This window comes from Dermacentor andersoni, chromosome 1 (assembly GCF_023375885.2).
Source record: "Dermacentor andersoni chromosome 1, qqDerAnde1_hic_scaffold, whole genome shotgun sequence".
In the NCBI taxonomy this organism is placed as follows: Eukaryota; Metazoa; Arthropoda; class Arachnida; order Ixodida; family Ixodidae; genus Dermacentor; species Dermacentor andersoni.
This window is the reverse complement of record NC_092814.1, coordinates 151,789,038-151,811,096: the sequence shown is the minus strand read 5'-3', so window position 1 is coordinate 151,811,096 and position 22,059 is coordinate 151,789,038. Positions and strand designations below refer to the sequence as shown.

General features: G+C 41.6%; 2 protein-coding genes across 2 annotated transcripts in view; one reads left to right on the top strand and one right to left on the bottom strand.

Moving 5' to 3' along the window:
* Positions 1–585: 585 nt before the first annotated feature.
* Positions 586–10,903, bottom strand: galla-2 (MIP18 family protein galla-2). Its single transcript, XM_050194368.3, has 4 exons — positions 10,598–10,903; positions 8,409–8,488; positions 7,126–7,297; positions 586–715 (listed from the first exon to the last, which is right to left on the bottom strand). Exons 1-4 carry the CDS (start codon positions 10,722–10,724, stop codon positions 621–623), a joined length of 474 nt encoding a protein of 157 aa, XP_050050325.1. The 5' UTR covers positions 10,725–10,903; the 3' UTR covers positions 586–620.
* A 115-nt stretch (positions 10,904–11,018) lies between these two features.
* Positions 11,019–22,059, top strand: part of LOC126546210 (tetratricopeptide repeat protein 5-like) — a 33,957-nt gene continuing 22,916 nt past the window's right edge. The window contains exons 1-6 of the mRNA XM_050194362.2: positions 11,019–11,253; positions 11,388–11,520; positions 14,243–14,460; positions 16,196–16,343; positions 16,456–16,547; positions 18,257–18,310. Coding sequence (XP_050050319.1) covers positions 11,176–11,253; positions 11,388–11,520; positions 14,243–14,460; positions 16,196–16,343; positions 16,456–16,547; positions 18,257–18,310 — 723 coding nt within the window. The 5' untranslated portion in view covers positions 11,019–11,175. The remainder of the gene's footprint in view (positions 11,254–11,387; positions 11,521–14,242; positions 14,461–16,195; positions 16,344–16,455; positions 16,548–18,256; positions 18,311–22,059) is intronic.

The following is a 22,059-nucleotide window of genomic DNA, read 5'->3' as shown; positions in this document are numbered from 1 at the left end:
TAAAGCAGAACAAGCCCATCTCCCATGATGACCTTTGCCCTTCCCATGAAATGGTCACATTTTCAGCTGTCTGCCACAACACGAGAGCAATGCTGGTAGTTTCACAATTCAGCGTTATCAATCCACCACCAAGTTACCTCAATTATGCATCCCTGTGCAGCCTAGAACATTCAGCTATTGGGCACTAAGCTGCAATAGTGTTTCCCATGATTTAACTTTTTTGATAGACATGCAAGTAGTCAGTGCAATTTGCAATAAGCATACGGACTACGTCAACATTTTAATTGCAGATTAACTTTTTATGTCAAGCACTTGAGACTAAGAGATGTCATGCCTTTACAAAGTTAAAACATTAGTGGGAGGAGCCACCAAATGTAGTAAAGCTGAAAATGTTCAATTGCACATGCCCTACACTTAACCTCATCATGAAGTTGTAAGAAGCAAAAATATTAATGCTGAATTGGCACTTTTTAGTGCCTTACTGTTGTATGTACATCCTTGATAGCTACAGCATCCAGTTTTCCTGTGAAGAATATTGGTTACTTCAAAGTGGTTAACAAACAGCACAGAAATGACATACTGGCACCATGTTTTTAAAATACGTTTTATTCTCAGTGTCCTCAATGCATAAGAAGACATCTGTTAACAACCTGTAGAAGGTGCGAGTTCTCTAATGCAGCAGCAACTCGCTCTTTGTCATCCAACTGCTTGTTGACTGTAAGAAATGTACCAAATGATCAAGGTCAGTCACATGCAGCATTACAGTCCAGCAATACAATCCAGCTTTCTGTCCCTGCTCCAAGAATTTCTCATGCATAAAATGCAGAAATACAATTTACAAAAATTCGAAAAAGAAAAGGGTCGCTACATAGACTATACTGGCACCTACAATGGCTAAGAGCATAAATTACATCAATATGCACTTCCCACATCTTTTCCTAGCATTACTGACCAAGCATCAACGATAACAATAAATACTAGGTTCAGCATGGAATGAATGGAAGCATGGAATGAATACAGTGAAACGCCTTTACAACGAAGAGCTAGGGACTTGCAAAAATCCATGATATACGGGTCACTTTGTTGTAAAGATCACACACCATACTGGTCCCAACAGAGCAGGCTAAGCATGCCCAACTAAAGAAAACCTTTATTTAACATGAATTCAAGAGACATTTAGCAAAATACGTAGCAAATTTTTATGTGGACACTTCATCTCACGGAAAGTGTGACTGCAGCCAAAACTTATTGCACCGAAGTACAGGGCATGCTCTGTGGCAAAACATGGGGGCGACGTGAGATACCTGCAGATGGTGGAATGCCGCTATCGCCTCCCTTGCAGTGAAAATTGTTGGTTCATTTACAGGCTCTTCACCACTGTTGGCTTCATTGACATTTACGTTGTTTCTGCCCTAAATTGCTTTGAAGACGTCAGTTGTCAGTTACGATTACATCATCATTTCATCAACTGTGACGTATTTGTCAGCTGTCGCACCCACCGCTGTGTTGCAACAAGCAGTGTACAAATTGAGTGATTACTGGAGCAGTGCAGCAGGACTGTAATGCTCACTGACATCGGCACACTCGCCAAGTACGCTGCTAGTGCTGCTGTTAGCGCTATTCCAGAGCGCAGCTCAGTGGCGTCTGCAAAGGGAAGTGGCCGCACTGGTACATGGCGTTCGTTGTAAAGCAACAAATCAGCCATTGGGGACGGCTAAGTTCCTCCATTAAAGTCAAAACAAAATACAGTATACTGATGAGCGACTTCAATGCCAAGGTAGGCAAGAAGCAGGCTGGAGACAAGGCAGTGGGGGAATATGGCATAGGCACTAGGAATAGCAGGGGAGAGCTATTAGTAGAGTTTGCGGAACAGAATAATATGCGGATAATGAATACCTTCTTCCACAAGCGAGATAACCGAAAGTGGACGTGGAGGAGCCCGAACGGCGAGACTAGAAATGAAATAGACTTCATACTCTGCGCTAACCCTGGCATCATACAAGATGTGGACATGCTCAGCAAGGTACGCTGCAGTGACCATAGGATGGTAAGAACTCGAATTAGCCTAAACCTGAGGAGGGAACGGAAGAAACTGGTACATAAGAAGTCGATCAATGAGTTAGCGGTAAGAGGGAAAATAGAGGAATTCCAGATCAAGATACAGAACAGGTATTCGGCTTTAACTCAGGAAGAGGACCTTAGTGTTGAAGCAATGAACGGCAATCTTGTGGGTATCATTAAGGAGTGTGCAATAGAAGTCGGTGGTAACTCCGTTAGACAGGATACCAGTAAGCTATCGCAGGAGACGAAAGATCTGATCAAGAAACGCCAATGTATGAAAGCCTCTAACCCTACAGCTAGAATAGAACTGGCAGAACTTTCGAAGTTAATCAACAAGCGTAAGACAGCTGACATAAGGAAGTATAATATGGATAGAATTGAACATGCTCTCAGGAACGGAGGAAGCCTAAAAGCAGTGAAGAAGAAACTAGGAATTGGCAAGAATCAGATGTATGCGTTAAGAGACAAAGCCGGCAATATCATTACTAATATGGATGAGATAGTTCAAGTGGTTGAGGAATTCGAGATTTATACAGTACCAGTGGCATCCACGACGATAATGGAAGAGAGAATAGTCTAGAGGAATTCGAAATCCCACAGGTAACACCGGAAGAAGTAAAAGAAGCCTTGGGAGCTATGCAAAGGGGGAAGGCAGCTGGGGAGGATCAGGTAACAGCAGATTTGTTGAAGGATGGTGGGCAGATTGTTCTAGAGAAACTGGCCACCCTGTATACGCAATGCCTCATGACTTCGAGCGTACCGGAATCTTGGAAAAACGCTAACATAATCCTAATCCATAAGAAAGGGGACGCCAAAGACTTGAAAAATTATAGACCGATCAGTTTACTGTCCGTTGCCTACAAAGTATTTACTAAGGTAATTGCAAATAGAATCAGGAACACCTTAGTCTTCCGTCAACCAAAGGACCAGGCAGGATTCCGTAAAGGCTACTCAACAATAGACCATATTCACACTATCAATCAGGTGATAGAGAAATGTGCAGAATATAACCAACCCTTCTATATAGCCTTCATTGATTACGAGAAAGCGTTTGATTAAGTCGAAACCTCAGCAGTCATGGAGGCATTACGGAATCAGGGTGTAGATGAGCCATATGTAAAAATACTGGAAGATATCTATAGCGGCTCCACAGCCACCGTAGTCCTCCATAAAGAAAGCAACAAAATCCCAATAAAGAAAAGCCTCAGACAGGGAGATACGATCTCTCCAATGCTATTCACAGCATGTTTACAGGAGGTATTCAGAGACCTGGATTGGGAAGAATTGGGGATAAGAGTTAATGGAGAATACCTTAGTAACTTGCGATTCGCTGATGATATTGCCTTGTTTAGTAACTCAGGGGACCAACTGCAATGCATGCTCACTGACCTGGAGAGGCAAAGCCGAAGGGTGGGTCTAAAAATTAATCTGCAGAAAACTAAAGTAATGTTTAACAGTCTCGGAAGGGAACAGCAGTTTACAATAGGTAGTGAGGCACTGGAAGTGGTAAGGGAATACATATACTTAGGACAGGTAGTGACTGCGGATCCGGATCATGAGACTGAAATAATCAGAAGAATAAGGATGGGCTGGGGTGCATTTGGCAGGCATTCTCAGATCATGAACAGCAGGTTGCCATTATCCCTCAAGAGAAAAGTTTATAACAGCTGTGTCTTACCAGTACTCACGTACGGGGCAGAAACCTGGAGGCTTACGAAAAGGGTTCTACTCAAATTGAGGACGACGCAACGAGCTATGGAAAGAAGAATGATTGGTATAACGTTAAGGGATAAGAAAAGAGCAGATTGGGTGAGGGAACAAACGTGAGTTAATGATATCTTAGTTGAAATCAAGAAAAAGAAATGGGCATGGGCAGGACACGTAATGAGGAGGGAAGATAACCGATGGTCATTAAGAGTTACGGAATGGATTCCAAGGGAAGGAAAGCGTAGCAGAGGGCGGCAGAAAGTTAGGTGGGCGGATGAGATTAAGAAGTTTGCAGGGACAACATGGCCACAATTAGTACATGACCGGGGTAGTTGGAGAAGTATGGGAGAGGCCTTTGCCCTGCAGTGGGCAGAACCAGGCTGATGATGATGATGATGAAGTTCCTCCTTTGTACAAGCAAATTCGTTGTAGAGGCATTCACAATACATACGAAAGATAGGGATTCGGCTTGGACATAATGAATCCTTCATTATACAGGTCAGTGTGTAGTACTAGAGGCGTTCGTTGTTGAGGTGTTTGACTCTAGTTTATTAGTGATCCTACAGGTGCAAAGTCCTTATTGCCCACTTATACGCTATGGCAATGCATCTACATTAAAAGAGACGGTGAGCTCTGATGAAATAAGCAGCACTATACATCATATATACACTACTGTCTGTAGTTCCTGCTTTTGTGTCAGTAAGTTAAAAAATATTTACAAGAGATTGAAAATATCTTTTTTTTTTTTTTACAGGCAATCTTCATCTACCTTTAATGACAATATACCCATGAACATCTCTTCTCAAAAGCAGTCAGTTTAGCCATAATAATTTGACATACAAAGGCAACAGTCACCTATGCCTCTGAACACTGTTCTTTCACTCCAAATAAACCTCTTCCACTTTAGAGACATCTCCAATGCTAATCTGAAGAAAAACAGGTTGAAGCTGCTCAGAATTAGAGATTCTTGTCTTAGCACGTGCAAGGTTAATATGAGCCCTTCCATTCGCTGCAAATAAGTTTAATAGGGCTCCCAATTCCCACATTCATGGTTCAGAAAACTCTCTCAATGCACAAACATTTTTATGGCCTCTCGCTATGCAGACAAACTATAACACAGCCATATGGAAGGCATAACTTTGTTTCAGGCGATCAGTAAAAGAAAACACTACTTGTTCGAATGCCACCTACACGCTTTCTTACACCTGCTATACCCAACAACAACTTTCTGTGGCAGCACAGCCAAAACTACATGCATGTGCTCGCACATGCAGAACTTCTGCTCTTGTGTTACTATGCCAAGTAGCACTGAAGTTTTGCTGGCAGTTTACAGGACCAGGAAAACCAGACATGGAAAGCTAGAAAACTAGGAACAGCAAGGAACAAAAATTATTTTCCTAAGAAATATTTTTATTTGCTATGAAATAAATTTTGAACAAAAAACACACACAAATGGTATGGTCTGTTTTAAGGTATGTAGCTCACAGTTGCTTACATTTGCTGACTACATGCAGATGCACAGTAAAAAAAATGCGTGCTTTGGCTGCATAGCTTTCGCTGTGCTGCCACAGAAAGTTGTCGCCGGGTGTAGTTCACTTTTCAACAAGTGTGCAGCAAGAGCATGGCATGCAATAGTTTCTGGACTGTGTAAACTAGAGAAAGTACCTTAACCCATTTATTTGACTCATCACCTTAATGAAAAGCACAAGCCATATGCACCAAGTTCATGAATAGGGAAGCCACGTTTTTACTCTTGCATATGTAGCAGTACCCTTCTTGTGTATGAAATAAAATTTGAACATGACCACTGCTCTTCAGGCTCACTTGACACAAAGGAAGGAGCATTGACCAACAGCCTTCACAATGCCTACCTACAGTTCGCGACCATTAACAGCTTGGTCTGCCTATAATATTGCAGCAAAAATTTCGTTTTTAACGAACCCAGCTATACGTGGCTATTGGCTACTAGGGAGAAAATTGGGGAAAATTTTGCCCAGGTAATGCACATACAAGTACAACGTACCTTGCAGTAACGATGCATGCAGGTGGCAGTGCACTGCATAAAATTTTTTTCCAGCCGCTTAATCAAGAAAAGTGTGAAAATACACTTTTTCCTAAGGAACGAATACATTAGTGGCAAGCTTCCCGCAACGGCGTACTGCATGAAGGCCTGCTGACTTAACAGAGCGTTTTCAGGACGATCACACCAGTAGCTCACTCCGTCCACCGTTGTAGCTCAGTTGCCAAGCAAGTGCCACCAGGATTAACCCACTTTGCTCCAAAGCTGTAGTGTATGGCGCTTCAAAAACTACCAACCATTGCAATATGCATTGCTTTTATAGCACTTTCTTTTTCATCACATCACTTTGCACAAAAAAGCAGACACGTTGCTATTCACAGCATCCAGGCTGCGAAGTGCCTAATGCTGTTGAGCAAGGCGGCTGGGCGTGGGCTGCAAGTTGAACTTGGCTCACACAGCAGCTCTCATTCATGCTACAGGTTTGTCAGTGGCAGTAACTTGTCACACAAAACAAACTGACATTAGTTCATTTTATCGACCATTCCTTTGCATAAAAAAGGGATTGTAGCTGTTGTTTGAGTCACCAATGGCAGGAAGACACTGAGGCTGGCCAGCCACCAATTGTTTTTTTCTTCTGTTTTCTCTCTCTTTTTTGCCAATAGGAAAATCTTGCTGTTACATGGTGAAACAACTGCAATTTGCCAAGAGCCAGCGATAGGATAACAACAGGCAGCAAAACACTGTGCTGCTGGGTGTTCATATGATTACTGTGAAAATATAATTAGTATTTACTGATTTAATATTTGTATCATTCTTGGAATTGCCTCCAGTTTCCGATATTCAAACACTCACAACATATCATGGCTCTAATGTTGGACAGAACGTACTTCACATATAACGCACCTTTCGAGTTTGATTATTGCGGTCCGTAGTAATGAGCGTCAACTGTATTTTTCCCAGTTCAAGTGGCTATTGTACACTATGCTTTGTTTCTACAGCCTTTCGTTCAGTCCTTTGCGACAGATTTCTACAATGCACAAATGACAAGCTTTAACGTGCAGAAACAACATTTAATGGCTCAGAACGGTTTTTAGAAAGACCAGATGCTACAATTTAAAAAAATAACATGTAACAGCAACTAAACTTTGCATAATTCATGAACTCCAAGCTCTGCATCTAGATTCTTCAATCCTTTGCTGTAGTTAAACTCTATTTAGGTTTCATGTCCACGAGATTTCTCGAGATTATAAGTGTTCAGAAAAAAAAAAAAAGGCTTACGCCATATTATTACATCAGTCAGTATATCTTGTGTTCACATTTAGTAACAGAGTACTTACTTGCCGATTCTGACACATGAGTGCCAGGAAGAATACGAACATCCAATTTGAATACAGGTGGCAAGCTACGAAGCAGCTTTACTCTGATGGCAAGCCCAATTAGTGTTGCCATGCTGCAGTGCGGTATTGTTGGGCGAAAGGCCACATCAACTGCAGACTTGTCCAGGTCCACCTGTGAAGCCACACATAGGCACAACCATAGGCAGAAAGCTTTCAATTTCCTGGGGTGGAGGGGGGGGGCAGCAGCTTTCTGAACCCCACATATATATATATATATATATATATATATATATATATATATATATATATATATATATCTTGCACTTGAGAAACTTTGTGTGACTCACGAAAAATTGTTCACTGAAGTGATGGCCTTATATGAGAATTTACAAGACCTCATAGTAGGAGACAGTTCAATTTCACAGCCCGAGCTTTCTACCACCACCAAGAATCTGGCGTCTCTCGGTGGTGTAATCTTCCTTCGTGTAATTTTAGTATACTTCCCTATCACTAATACTGCTTCGCCTTTCCGGCAAAACTGCAGCCTCTCTCTCTTTTTGTGAGTCTGAGTATAAGCGCTCCTGCGCATGACGCTATTCATTCCAATTTCGAGTGAATCCGGCTTTGCCTCATTTTGGTTACTGAGTGAATTATAAAGGGTGTCCCAACTATCATGCACCAAGACTTAAAAAAAGAGCAGTTGCGTTACTCAAGAAAACCTAGTGCATATTGTTTCCACTACAGTGGAGTAGCCGCCAGTAATTCTTTCGTTCTGGAAATTTAATTCGACAATTGCAATTATCTAATTCGAGAAGTACAGTCCTAATTATCAAAGTATTACTGAGGCATTTGTAGGCACGCCCAAATGACATCTAACTACGACGTTTTCAGCGACATACTAATTGCATGCAATTTTTTCCAACTGACAAACAAACCTCACGAAATATGAAAAAGATCACGTGACTGCACTCCCACTCGCATCATAAAGCTGTGCCTTCAAATAAGCTGATTGAAAGCAATTGCATTGCCTGTCGCAAACCTGAAGAACACAACAATACCTAGGAGCATGAATGACATCAATATGCACTATTCATGTTTTTTCCTAGCATTACTGGCCAAACATCAGTTATAATAAATGCAGCCTGGAATGAAAAATCAGATAGTTTGTTAGTGATCCTACTAGCACAAATAATCCACTTTGCCCACATATTATGTGTGTGGCAAGGGAACTATATATGCCTCTACACATGCTAACAGGCACAAAATAAGGTTTGTCTACTTACCGTAATGTTCTTTTCATCAACCACATTCAATTCTTCCAAAGTGAGAGGATGTTCAGGATCATTGATCGACCGTATATGATGTGCAGGAAGTCAAGGATGACATACAAAAAAACTGTGACATATGCATTATACTGCAGTTATCAGCAAAACCTGAGAGGAGCAATCTGCTTTCACCAAAAAGCCTGCAACATGGCAATGCGTATCTGAATGTCAGTCACATTTACGGTTCTATTCTACAGTGTTTATTTATAGAAAGAGTGTGCAGTTGTTTCTGCTGTCTTGCTTTCTCCACACAGGTTACAAAAGCAGTGCTTAACAGTTTAAAAAAGAGAGTCTAGAATGTCATTATTAGGTCCAAACAATGCCTAACCTGCATGGAGTGCCCTCGATCACAATGCTTATTGTTGATTTTGATCACCACATACATAAGCTGTGCAACATAGGACAGGCATGAAACAAGAACAGGGTGAGTGGTACTCTACAATGAACTTTTCACAAAATAAAGAATAAAGTGAAAAAAAAAATTTGCAGATCCTACACACTGTAGGAATTGCTTTATATGAAGCTTTCTTTTAAATCTGCAAGGAATGCTGTTCTCATTTAGCAACCATTTGCAAGTACAATGAAGTTAGACACATTCGCACTGAGAAATTCCTTGCTCAATGTAAACTTATGGTGCTCCATCACCACGGATGGCAGAAACTAGTCTATTGTACACACTAAGCACTGAAGTGACCTTATCCTGCACAGGGCGTTTCTCAAATTACTTTTTGTACCCATTTACACGGTCAGGTTCTGCTGCTGGATCATCCCTGCGTATTGGTGCTTAGCTTCATCGTTACCAGCAAGTGTACACTGGCATTTCAAGCTTTTTTTTACTACATATAAAAGCCACTCCGCTTTGCATATCTGGTAAAAAACGTTGACTGCACTTCTCTGAGCTCATTGTTGTCACTCATAGCGTCTCCACTTCTCATTTACAAGCTAGCATGTGCACGCCTTCTAAACCACACTTTGCTGCATATCAAAGGTCTTCCTGCTCTGCTCAATGCTTCTTCCCAAGGCTCCATCTGCTCTGTACTCAATGCATGCTTCAACCCTATTTTGTATGTCTTGGAGCTCATCTCTGTGCTCGGTTTATAATGTCCTTCGGTGCCCCAAGTTGCCTCGGTTTGCACTATCTCCAGGACAGCCAGCAGCTACAAAGTGATAAAAAGAGGCTAAGAAAGCTTTGCATTAAAAGTGGTACTGTCACTAAGCAAGCTTACCAGTCAACTACCACGACAATGTGGCTAACAATGATAATTTGAACCCTGACTCTTCGTGACCCACCATGCAAGACAGCAGCCAGTAGCCAGCAGAGCCCTGACCCTTTGTTTCCCACCAGGCAAGACAGCTGTCAGCAACCACAAATTGCCGGAAAAGGTTTTGCCTTAATATTCCATGTTTTTGTCCAAACTGTAAAGCAGTTGCAGTGATAGCAAACACACCAATGCACACAATATGAGTCTGTTGCTTTGTGCAATGTTCATTGCAGTAAACATCTGCGCATTAATGATGGCAAGGTTCTGAACGATCTGCATATCTGTCTTTTTGAAGCAAGGCCTTCCTGTAGCCAGCTCATCAAATAGGACACAGAGTTAGCATGTGCCCAGCCTGAACCCATACAGAGGCTTGCATTGTAAGAGTACTTGCATGCGCCTGTACATGGCCTCGCTGGCCAATCCTCACTGTTTATAAGTAAAAGTGAGTGTAGGCAAGCACCTGTGCTTCAGCGTGTCATAACTTTCTGACAAAGGTTGAAGCCAAAGGAAATGAGCGGTGAGACAGGTCATAATCAGAAGGTATCGGAAAAGTGAAATCAATTTTCATTTGTGTTGTTCTTGTTGTAACTGTTAAAATGTAGCGAAACTGAAGTACTATATCACGAAGTGATGATGCACATTCAAGGTTAAGGGGACGGACACTTACACATTAAGCTATCTGTGGCGACTTATGCCACGACTAAAACCATGGTTACTGATTTCTACGCGGTATTTTCACGCTCCGAAACCGACATTATTTTTTTCTCGCTTATGACATGTATTACGGCTACAATAGAAAAGCGTTTGCATACCCTTTACAGCGTTTCGCGTTTAAAGCACATTGCCATATATCAGAAAACGCGTACAAATCATGTGAAAGGATATCGAAAATCTCCCGCGAGTCAATTTCATCTTCAATTTCATCGTTGAGTTCGTCAGCTGTTGTCACCCTGTCCTTTGCCTTTTCGTAGGTTGACGGAGCAATATTATCCAAACTGTCGCCGCGGGCCATATTCGTCGAGCTCACTGTATCGCGGGGACCATAAACATGCGCATAAATCTCTAAATTTTCAGCGAACGTGCTCCTCAAATGTCACCACAGCATCACTCCAGAGAAGCATACACACTCTAATACACACAGAGCACATGCAAAAACCACAGCCATAGATATTGTTGTTATCCTGAGTGGCCATGGAGTGGCTAAGCCACAGCGCCACAGCTTTGAGAGAAGAAAAATCAGAAAAACCACGTGAGAAAAAAGCGCGAGTCGCGCAGCGCTATGTCCCGCTATAGCCCGCAATGCAGACACTTATTGCGTCTAAAGCAAACATAATTTTAATATTTGTTTTTTTTTCGGCGTTTAATATTTTCTTTTGTAGAAATGTCTAACGTTAAAAATCGACATTGCGGCCAGTGGTTCGCGCAGTTCGCGGCTTGAGACTGGCTTGCTATTCAGCGCAAAAATGGCAGACGACCGAACTGAGTCGTCGGAGCAGCGTGAACAGGCTAACGCCGTTTCGTTTTCTCTGGACTCTATAAAGGTAGTTTCCCTGTAACTTTAAGGCATGATATAGTCACTTTTCAAATATATTGCGTTATGACATTTGCGCGTTTTCTATAGGTAGCCTGCTTCACTGACAGCTGCCTTGTTTTGTAATCGCGCATGTTCTTGCAGGAGGCCGTGGACGAGTTGTACACGTTTCGAGACAACTATTACGTGAAAAACCCCAGCGCTTCTGAGAGGCAGAGAACTGAAGATGTTGAGAAAAGGCTTAGGAAGATTATAGACGCATTAGACGCACAAGGAGGTGAGCGTTTGCGTAGTTCGTGCGTGCCTTCTGTCGTGTGGTGGCCACACATGATCTTGTTTGGCAGTTCGCTGCAGCTTATTTGCCCCAGAAAACTTTAAGTAGATGTCAGAGTAATGTAACTGTCTTCTATCTTGTCTGGCAAACATCCGTGGTCTGAACAAGCTGTGGTAATCTGATGTCATTTCGATTCTGCTGGCTATACCGCTTATTATTTACAAAGTGTTTTTTTTTTTTAAAGGTACGTCGGACGTAGCCGAATCCCAGATGCTTAAGTCGGACGTACCTGCTTTGCTTCCGTTTCGCTAGCTCCGTGGCTTTCGCCAACCGTTTTTTGCTCATGTTTTTCAGAAAGACCTTTATTTAACTCAGGGGAGCACAAAAAAAAAAAAAAATGATTTTGAAAAGTCACGGGGAGCAGCATACGAAAACCCTGGCACGAGCGAAGATACTGCTTCAGGAGAGCAGGCCCGGTCTCTACTACGGGGTTCTACTGCTCCCTGGGGAAAATCAGTGATGTTATTTTGAAGGTTGAGTGCCTTAAGGCGCGAGAAAAGTATAATAATGACGTCCGACGTACCATTAGTCAAAGCATACTATTTATTAAACATAACAGCTGGATAATTTAGTTGAGCATGCTTGAATTATCCTTGAGCAGGACATCACTTTCATGATGGCTCCATGCACGTTGTGAACATCTCCTTATATGCACAGCAGATTTTACTTATTCTTGGCAGGTAAGACTTACTTTTCTTATATAGAAAGAAGTTGACAAAAATGAATTCCAATTTTACTACATCGACGTGTAATAAACCAGCCTGTAAATGTCTTTGCCATCTTAAGCTAAAAATAATGAGTCACTTACTCGGGCTTTATGCCGATTGTGATTAAATATAAAGACGAAACATTTAAGGTGCCTCTTATTATTTGTGACTCTTCATGCTTGGCTTTAAGGTGTGTTTTTCAGTACAAATAAGCGGAAGCTGTTGTGACTGCAGTAGACAACATGCTGTTTGTAACACACAAGAGTAGAATGCGAGAACTACGTTGGGAAGATAGCTAGAGGACAGTTCCCATGCAATGCTCGGCACTGCTAATTTTCCCATAGCGAGCTCCCCATGTCAGAGAAGCGCCACAAAGAGAAGAAAGAGTTACCACTCCGGGGGAGGCATAGACGACGCGAAGGGCTCATGGACGTTTCCCGGAAGAAAGCCGCCACTCACTGGTGCCTGCCCTATACTGAGAAGCAGCGGAGAAGACCAGTTTGGAGTAAAAGATCTCCTCTCCCATTCCCACGGCCAGACCCTCTCTCCGCCTTTGTGCCCGCTGGAACTCAGTGGGGTCGCCGGTCCGATGTTCCGTCTGCGACAGTGTTGTTTATGCTTCTTGATTGGCTGTTGTCCTGGTGAGTTGTGACTTGTGTGTGATTGGCTACCGCCAGGAGGGGCAGGAGGGAGGTTTAGAACAGAGGTGTTATAATGATGGTGCGAAGAGAAAACAAGCTGCTCCGGGCCATGGAAACGAGGCCCATCCAGATGCTTGTTGCTAAACACTTGACCTTTTTCTGTTTTTCCTATTCAGCGATGTAAATAAGTTTTGTTCAAGTGTCAGTAAACCTGTTGGTTTTTGCTTTCCAAACTTTCAAGCTTCTGATTACTTCAACCCGAATCCTCTGCCACACTACTATATGGAGCCGGGGTCGAGACATAACCTAGCGCCACAGCAAAGCAAACTATTGGTACTGTTGGCAACAGTATGCTTGCATTTGCAGAAGTTCTTTTTTTAGACCACCATTATTAAGTGCAGCTATTTGAACACGGTAAAAAAGGAAAGCTGTATAATGTGCAGCAAACCTACCATGTGTATGCAACTAAACAAAATGTCTGAGCAAGATGGTGACATATATTGTGCTTCATATTTTACTATTGGCATGAAAATAGATGGCACACAGCAAGAAGCACTAGTGGCAGCACGAGTTGGTTCGACATACTGAGGCAGGAAGAACAAAGGACACAAGAATGTAAAACTGACGCCACATTTGCTGATCTAACAACCAAGTTTTTTTGGCCAAGAAAAAACAATGTACAGTCAAACATCTTTATAACAAAGTGCATGGGGCCGCCAAAATCGTACGTTATACAGGTCACTTCATTCTAAAGGCCACTTGTCGCATTGCTGACAATAGAACCAGGAGACAATTATTCCTTGTTATATGCATCATTAAGTTGTAGAGACACTTAACTGTACATCGGCTCAGAATGCCATTGTGGAAGGCATGTAAAGAAGCAGCATCACAAAGAAAAATATGGCATCTGTAGGACTCTCATTGTTTATTACAACATTTATATCTAAAAGCATAAGAGAAGGGGTGCTGACTCAGGTGTCTTGCGATCATCAGCTTCTAAAATTTTGTGCATTGGTTTATCCTGGCATCTGCTCATGATCATTGGCTTTTCAAATGGTGGGCTTTTTGAGCTTTATCCTAATGTGACCTTTGTCACATGTGCCTTTTTCATTGGCCTGCCCTATTTCTGTGCTTGTAATACACAAGGCACAATGCATTTGTGGGTGTTGGACTCCACTGTAGTGATGCTCAAACTTCTTGCAGCACACCCTCCCCTGCTCCTTCCCATGTTTAGGTTGTACTTTCAGTTCCTCCACTTTGTCCCCCTTCCACCATTGTGTACACTTCAGAATGAAACTTCGATTTGTTTTTGAACAGGAGCACTAGAAAAGGTGGACAGAGCAAAATTCCATATGCTGAAAGGGAAAGCACTTAACATTCAAGAAGACTATAACCCAGAGGCACATGAAGCACTTTCCAAAGCTGTGAAGCTCAATCCCAAACTGGTCGAAGCATGGAATGAGCTTGGAGAATGCTACTGGAAAAAAGGACAGATTACGAAGGCACGCAACTGCTTTGAAGGTGTTCTGAAAGTGGTACGTTACTCTTGCTACTCTTGTTTTCTTATTGCAATTAGTACTATGTTATTAGTGCTGAAAGATTGGTTGCAAAACCAAGGCTACAAAATGGCTGTTGCCTGTACAGGTTACTTCCATGAATTTAACCTTATTTTTGACATGCAATATTTTTCAAAGAATATCTTGAGGAACCAGTTGGTTTATGATTATCTTAGGGAGTCACTGTGTAAATGCAAGGAAAGGGACACCATGCAGGAAGACACATCAAAAAAGAGTAAGCTATGCTTACATTGTCTTACACTGTTTCTATTCTTGTGCGATGTCCCTTTCTTTTTGCATTCGCACAGTAATTACCTATGGCCCTGTTGCAGGGGTGTGATGGTTGAACTTAATGATTCTTTTAAAATTTGTCAAGCTGTACCAATACTCACTTGATGCAACCCTTTATAGGATCTGCAGTTGTGCTCAACTCTAGGTTGTGTACAATTTAAAGAAAAAAAGAAAGACTGATTTCCTATATTATGTGTTATTTATGATGGACCTGTATGATAAACCTATACAATGCGTAGCAAACAAGACTGAAAGTTAAGACATGTAACCACACACTACAAGTGCTGATTTTCAACTGATACTTATTTACAAAATTGCATAAATATCCAAAATAGTATGAACCACAGGGCCAAATTGAAACTCTTTTTGGTTCAGTTTGGGTTGAACTCCAGAACTTAAAGAACCAATTGATTTCAATGGATTTAAATCATTTTATTAGGGTTTACAATGGTTAAATCAAAATGCAATTATTTTATTATTTTTATATAGTAGAAAGATAAAATAAAAACATATAACAAAAATAGCAAAATTATTGTACATCTCTCCAAGATAATCTTACCTCACCAAGGTGGGAACTTGGGTGAGTTGGTGTAGCACAGCTCAATTTCCTAAAGACCTAAGGCTATTCGTAGTGCCTTGTGCTTTGTCTTAGAACTGTTCAGAAATCTGATCTGTAGTAATGATAATTCACTAGAAAAATATTAATTTTTATCCCAGCTTCTCATTCTATTAGAATTTGTGCATGAAGCCTCTCTCTTTTTAATTCAGCATTTTGAACTTGTTCATGCGAAGATGAGGACATTTATTTAACTGCAAAATACAACTTTCAAATAACTCTGTAACAGAATTATACTAATCAACAATTCGATAACTGTATGCATCTAATGCAACTTAAATCTAGTAATTCTTTAAGGCTGCTCAGTTTTGTAAAACATGCTTGCCTTGAGCTCTTTCACTGGCTGGCACTGCCATCAGCGTGGCTTGTAGGGTCACATGACAATGCCTCTCTACATCTACTGCAGTAGCAGTAAGCTGGAAGCCAATTTTTGTTGCAAAATTGCATTGTTACCATCTTTTTTACTACCTAATGTCATTAGTTACAACTGATTCATCTTAGACATTAGTACAACTATGTTAGCAGGAAATTGTCTACGAACTCATCCAACATAGTGGTTTACTGTGTGGTGCCACAACATCGGATGTATCGCATACATTCCAAGCCTGCATTCTCCAGGGATGCGCATGTATGTAACTATTTTTATAAACATTGATGGAAGCCCGCGTTTGTTGTATGTGGTTGTGTGCCTTAACTGTCTATCCCATTTGCTGTGCACTGCGCTGGTTTATTACGTCTTATCAACTTGCCTTAGTGCACAATTTATGAAGTTGTGTGTGATATAGGCTGATGTGCTTGGCCTTTCAGACAAAGGACAAAGTGTCGCTCCGAAACCTGTCTATGGTCCTTCGGCAAGTTGGTGAAACAGAAGAAGAAAGGCTTAACAATGTCTGTGAGAGTGTTGCAAAAGCTAAAGAAGCGTTGCAGCTTGATATCACTGATGGAAAGACTTGGAGTAAGTCTAAGCATGTTGAAGCAAATAACAATTTAATGTTTTGGTGGTCTTAAACTGTTGTCAGGAGTTCTTGGTCTAAACTTTAAAATATTTATGACTACCTTCCATGCAGGTATTCTTGGTAATGCATACATGACAGTCTTTTTTTCTGGTGCACAAAATGTCAAGTCACTGCAGCAGGCTTTGGCAGCATACTCTAGGGCTGTAAGTACTTTTATCTTGTGAACTGCGGTTGTTTCTCAATTAACTATTTGCAAAAAATGTTGCTGCACATGCGTGAAAAAGGTATTTTTAAACCAAAATATTCTCGACCTCAGACTAGCAGGACGACGTATCTTTCCCCATTCAACAGCTTTACGTTAACCCTGCACATCCTTCTAGCTACTCTGGGAGTCTTCAGCAGTGGTAAAGGCTATTAAATGCCAACAATAAGTCCCGTCTGGGTGACCAGGTGAGGGGTTTGAGAGAACTATGATGACAGAAAATTTTTAAAAAGCCTCTCACCCTCTCTGCGGTTGCGGGAGGCATGGGGAGGACCACATCTAGAGGGGGAAATGTAGTCTGTGGATGAGAGCTTTTGGTAGAAAAACAACTTTGCAGGGCCTACAAAAATAGATTAACCTCACCCACAGAAAACAGCGCTACATATGAGAAATTTATAGCCTTCAAGGCTTTTTAAGAGGCATCTACTTTCTGAAAACCCTTACAATACTGGGAAGCCTTGAATGAGGATACTGGTACAAAGAACACTCACTAAATACTACAATGAAAACAGGCAAAACATACACATGCTGCTTTCGATCATTTGATAAGCAGCCATGAAGGTAGAAGCCAGCCATGAGGCCATATAATGCTTTCTGTAAAAATGACTTATGTGGACAGTGGGATATGTGGGGTCATCATTTTTAAGTTTTACGAGTCTTAAAAATTGCCTGTTGCAGATAACATAATTCTAGTCCTTGAGCTGGATTATTCAAAGAGGTGGACATTACTTGCACGAGAAATCGAAACACATATCCAAATAATTAACAAAAGTTTGCTAAAATGCTTAATTACTTTACAGGGAAAACACGGGGAAGGCGGGAGATGGAAATTCAAGACGATGAGCAAAACGAGAACAAGGTAAAAGCGGGAGCGAACATTTCGACTAGTAGTCTTGACAAGTGGACTTCAAAAAGACAAGTCCACTTGTCGAAACGTTGGCTCCCGCTTTTACCTTGTTCTCATTTTGCCCATTGTCTTAATTACTTCACGGCACATATGACAATTTACAAACTGTAGCCAGTGAGTTTGCAAAACGTATCCACTTAGAATGAAATGAATTTCCAGAATGAGACCAGTTTGTACATATGCACCATGAAACTCGCCATAAAAATGCACTGTTGTTCCACTTATTAAATGCTGCTTTATAGTTTGAAACACAAAAGTAACTTGAACACCCATGTATTTCGTCCCACCCTTTGGGAAATAATATCTGAAAACTGGTGTTATTGTAGAAATTCATTTTAAGTGGACATCTTGCAAACTCGCCGGCTACACTATGTAAATTGCAATATGCACCGTAAAGTAATTAGGAAGTTAATTTGTGCATTACCATTAGTTAGTTTAATATGTGTTTCAATTTCTCGTGCTAGTAATGTCCACTTCTTTGAACAATAGAGCTCAAGGATAAGAATTATGCTATCTGCCACAGGCATTTTTTTAAAATTCTGTAAAACTTAGAAATGATCATCTTGTATATATAGGTCCCACTTTTTTCTCCTGTAATGAATGCTTGTCAGCTTTCAGATTTGACTTATTGTGACCAATCCCTGATCAAGAACACACCTGTAATGATTTAGACACAAAGCGATCCATTCTCTGCTTGTGTCTATTATAGGGTTAATAATTGCCCTTCCCACTTATGTTTTCAGCTTGAGGATCCACGAATGCACTGCTGCTCTGAGCTATTTCATAATCGCGCTGCGGTGAGTAGAATTTAAAAGCTTGTCACTTGTGTCTGGTATGGTTGCAGTACAGCAGAAGCAGATTCTCTTTGAGATAAACATCAAAACACTCTAGAAATCTGTTTGGCCTGTCAGAAGTTCAGCTAAATGGAAGTGCCTAAGAGTGGGTAAAGTATAATGATTTGGCATTCCTCAGTAAACAAGAAGTAAGACAATTATAACTGAGGAGGAATTTGCACTGAAACATTAGTTAAGAGCTCTGCAAGCAAATACCATTTCTAAATGTTACACAACAATTGCAGGAGCCTCCAAGTGCTCATTTCTAACTTTTGTCTTTTGCACATTGGCTGCTGTGTTCTCACAAGGGAGGGTATCCGACCAGCTGTTTTGAGAAACTGTTTTTAACGCTCGTGCTTCTGAAAGATTTATGCTAACATGCTTTTGAGCAAAATAGGCCTCCTTACGGGCTGCATGGAGGGCCTGCTGCAACTTTCCATTACATCTGTCAGTCCTGCATGTACAAGCACATGCGATTATGCAGATATTATTGACTTACTAAATTTTTTTCTTCTTTACTTTATTGTGCTGTCTTAAACAAAACAGTGCAGCAACATAGTGAAATAAGTGATGTAATTAAAGGGTTGGGGTGGCTGCCACCTTCTGTGAAATGACTGTCATTGTAGCTGCATAGTAGACTGCAGTGTAGCAAGCAATCACCATTTCTACCAGCCACCATCTGGTCCTCATTGGTCACTCATACATTGTCAGTTTATTCAGACATCTTATATGACATACCCACGAGATATGACAAAAGGAGGCAAGCACTGCATGCCTCCTGACATGCCTTCATGCACCCACTGGTTCAAATAGGCACAAGTGTACTCCAGCCTGACGTTTGGCTTCCTTCAGGGGTGATACGCTTGGGAAAGGAGCCTACGTGCACAATTCCTGTCAAAACCCTCGTGAGCACACAAAAAAAAAAAAGGCTGTTTGGGCCGCTGCCATGGCAGCCATTGCCCGTGTGGCACCCCAAAGGTACCTATTGTGGTGGAGACACCTTCGGATTGAGGACAAACACCCTTTTCCAAGAGTTGAGGTCCCATAATGGCCGAGCACCAGGCCAGGAGCTTGCTGGTACCTATGTTACCGGTAGGTACCCGGTGGCAGCACTTGCATCCCATAGCCGCTGAGGATGGTCTTCAACAAGGCCATCAGTGGTTGAACAAGAGGTGCCCAGAGACAGCTCATCAATCTCTATTGGGCCGTTTAGAGTTGCCACTTTGCCAAGAAAAAAAAAATGAACAGTACATACAAAGGGGTAGGGTGGGTTCTAATAACCCTGCCACACGAAATTTAGTGTCATGTTGAGCGAATACACTTCGCCACTAGTATCATTCCCAGGCTGTCATACAGGAACGCTTAGTGACACCCACTGAAGAATTCACGCGTCAGTGAGTGTGTTCGGTGAATTCATTTCACTGCGTCAGAGTGTGTAACCTCAGTAGCAATGCTTAAAATATAGATGAGTTAGTATTGAAAACACAATCAGTAGTAACTTAAGCCACTTTTCTCATGATTGGAAATGTTGTAAGCTAATAAAAGGGCTATACTAAAAAAGAAAAAAATACTTAATCACTATTCTCGCTCTCAGGCTGTTTAGGTATAATGGCTGTGAAGTTGTTTATACCTGTGTATGCCTGTGCTAGCTGCCCTACTTGTGCATGCCACCAATGATGACACAATCGGACGAGGAGACCAAGGCACTCATACCTAGAGTGCCTCGATAGTACTGCTTCTTGCCACTTAGGACGGTGATGCATTCGTTGTCGTACAAATGCTGTATAGCTGCACCGTTGCGGGTAATTAGCAATTGGAATTTACATTCATGCCATGCTCAAATGGTGCATTCTTTCGGCAAGTGTGCATAGAGGTGGAGCGCTGCCTTGCTTAGCTGCCGAATAAATCTGAGCGTGAAGGTGTGTTACAGCCATACTCACTGCACATCACTCGTGTCTTTGGCAGACATGCTCTTGAATATGCAAAATTGACCCAAATATCTGTATTGTCTCAGCTCATAAAAAGTGATAGAAGATTTGAAGTAGTCCGTAAGCAACAATAAGTGCAGCGAAAAAAAAAAAAAAACGAGGACAACAGAAGGGAATGAAAACAAAGCGCTACTAACAATTGAATTTTAAAAAAAAAATCAGTTAGTAGCGCTGTGTCTTCGTTTCCTTCTGTTGTCCTCATTTTTTTTAATTTTTTTTCTTTCGCGTTGCCTCAAGTTGTACAGTACCAAATAGCCCACCAGTCTGTTCTCTTGAATAAGTGCAGCTGTAACACGCTCCGAATGCTCCTGATCCGTTCTTGTGCCACCTGCAATTGAATCGGCCATATTCCTCTGATCGCCTTGGATGCAACACTCTCTTGTCTTGGCTCATGATTATCCATAATTTTATTGCAGTTGCAATGAATTAAGTCTATGCTCGTTACAATGGACCCGTGTACAACAGACTTTCGGCTATAACAGACCATATTACAGCCTTAGGTTTGTTCTACCGATTTTATTAATGCAATGAAGTTTGCTTTTAATGGACTGTGCTACAACAGACTATCGGCTACAGCGGATGAAATTAGCGGCAATTTTTTTTCAAAATCAGGCATATAAAACATACTTTTGCCATGTTGACATGGGCTGGCAACTGAATTGCGAGGGTCAGCCGACGATCACGGCTCAATATTGCGCGTGCAAGATAGGTGCGCGAGGCATGGGGAAGGTGAGAGAAGGGTTCCAGTGGCTGCTGCTTACCGTGCGGCCGCCGTGTTTTGAAAGCAATCTGCAATATGGACAAAGAGCTCTCCTGCACGGGTGCCGTATCTTGAAAGCGATCTGCGATGTAAACAAAGTGCGCCCAGTGCCGGTAGCTTTATATGCGCTGGGCTTTCGATGTTTAGTTCGCGGTGGAGTGAAACAGCACGAAGGTCAATTTGCTCGCTGCTGCTGCCGTGCTTATCTTGCTTAATTTTCCATCGCAATTGATGCTTCGCCTTTCGGGCGAAACTGGGACATTTTTGTTTGTTTTTAACTTTGGACGTTCGTCACTCAATCTTTGCAATTAAGCTGTTAGACATCGCAACGAAAGTTTCTTAAGTGAGGCGTTTCAGATATTATGGACTTCGGATCAAATGGACGTTTTTTGTCAGATTATCGAGGTCTGTTGCAACGAGGGTCGATTGTACTTAATATGCACTAAAGCTTATTTTGAATGCTGTTTTAAACTACAACACACTGTTATTTTGCAAACAATGCTTAATGTAACAAATATATGTTATACCTACTGATTCAGCCATTGCCACTGCCATCAATTCCAAAGGACACTTTTCTTTATTGTGTAGCAGTGCACTGCCAAAGTGACACTTAGGGAGCTGAAGTGCACTTGCTTAAAGTGAAACTAAATTTGATTAAGTAATACAGCTACAGTAAAACCTTGTTAATATGTACCCGCTTAATAAGTAATTTCAGTTTAAATATAGTCTCAATGAATCCCCAGCTCTGTCGCCATTGTACCTAATGTATTGGCTAACTGCTTAAGCTGTAGTCACATAATGCATGCCAAGCGGTTAGTGCATAGTACGTCCTTCATTTTTCTATGCGTACAAGCGTATAATCTGCAAAATGTCATGCGTGTAGACCTTAGATAGGGGTGCAATTGCGGCACACAGACTTTTGCCGAACTGCAGCGGCCACCGACATTGACGTCAAAACATGGTAG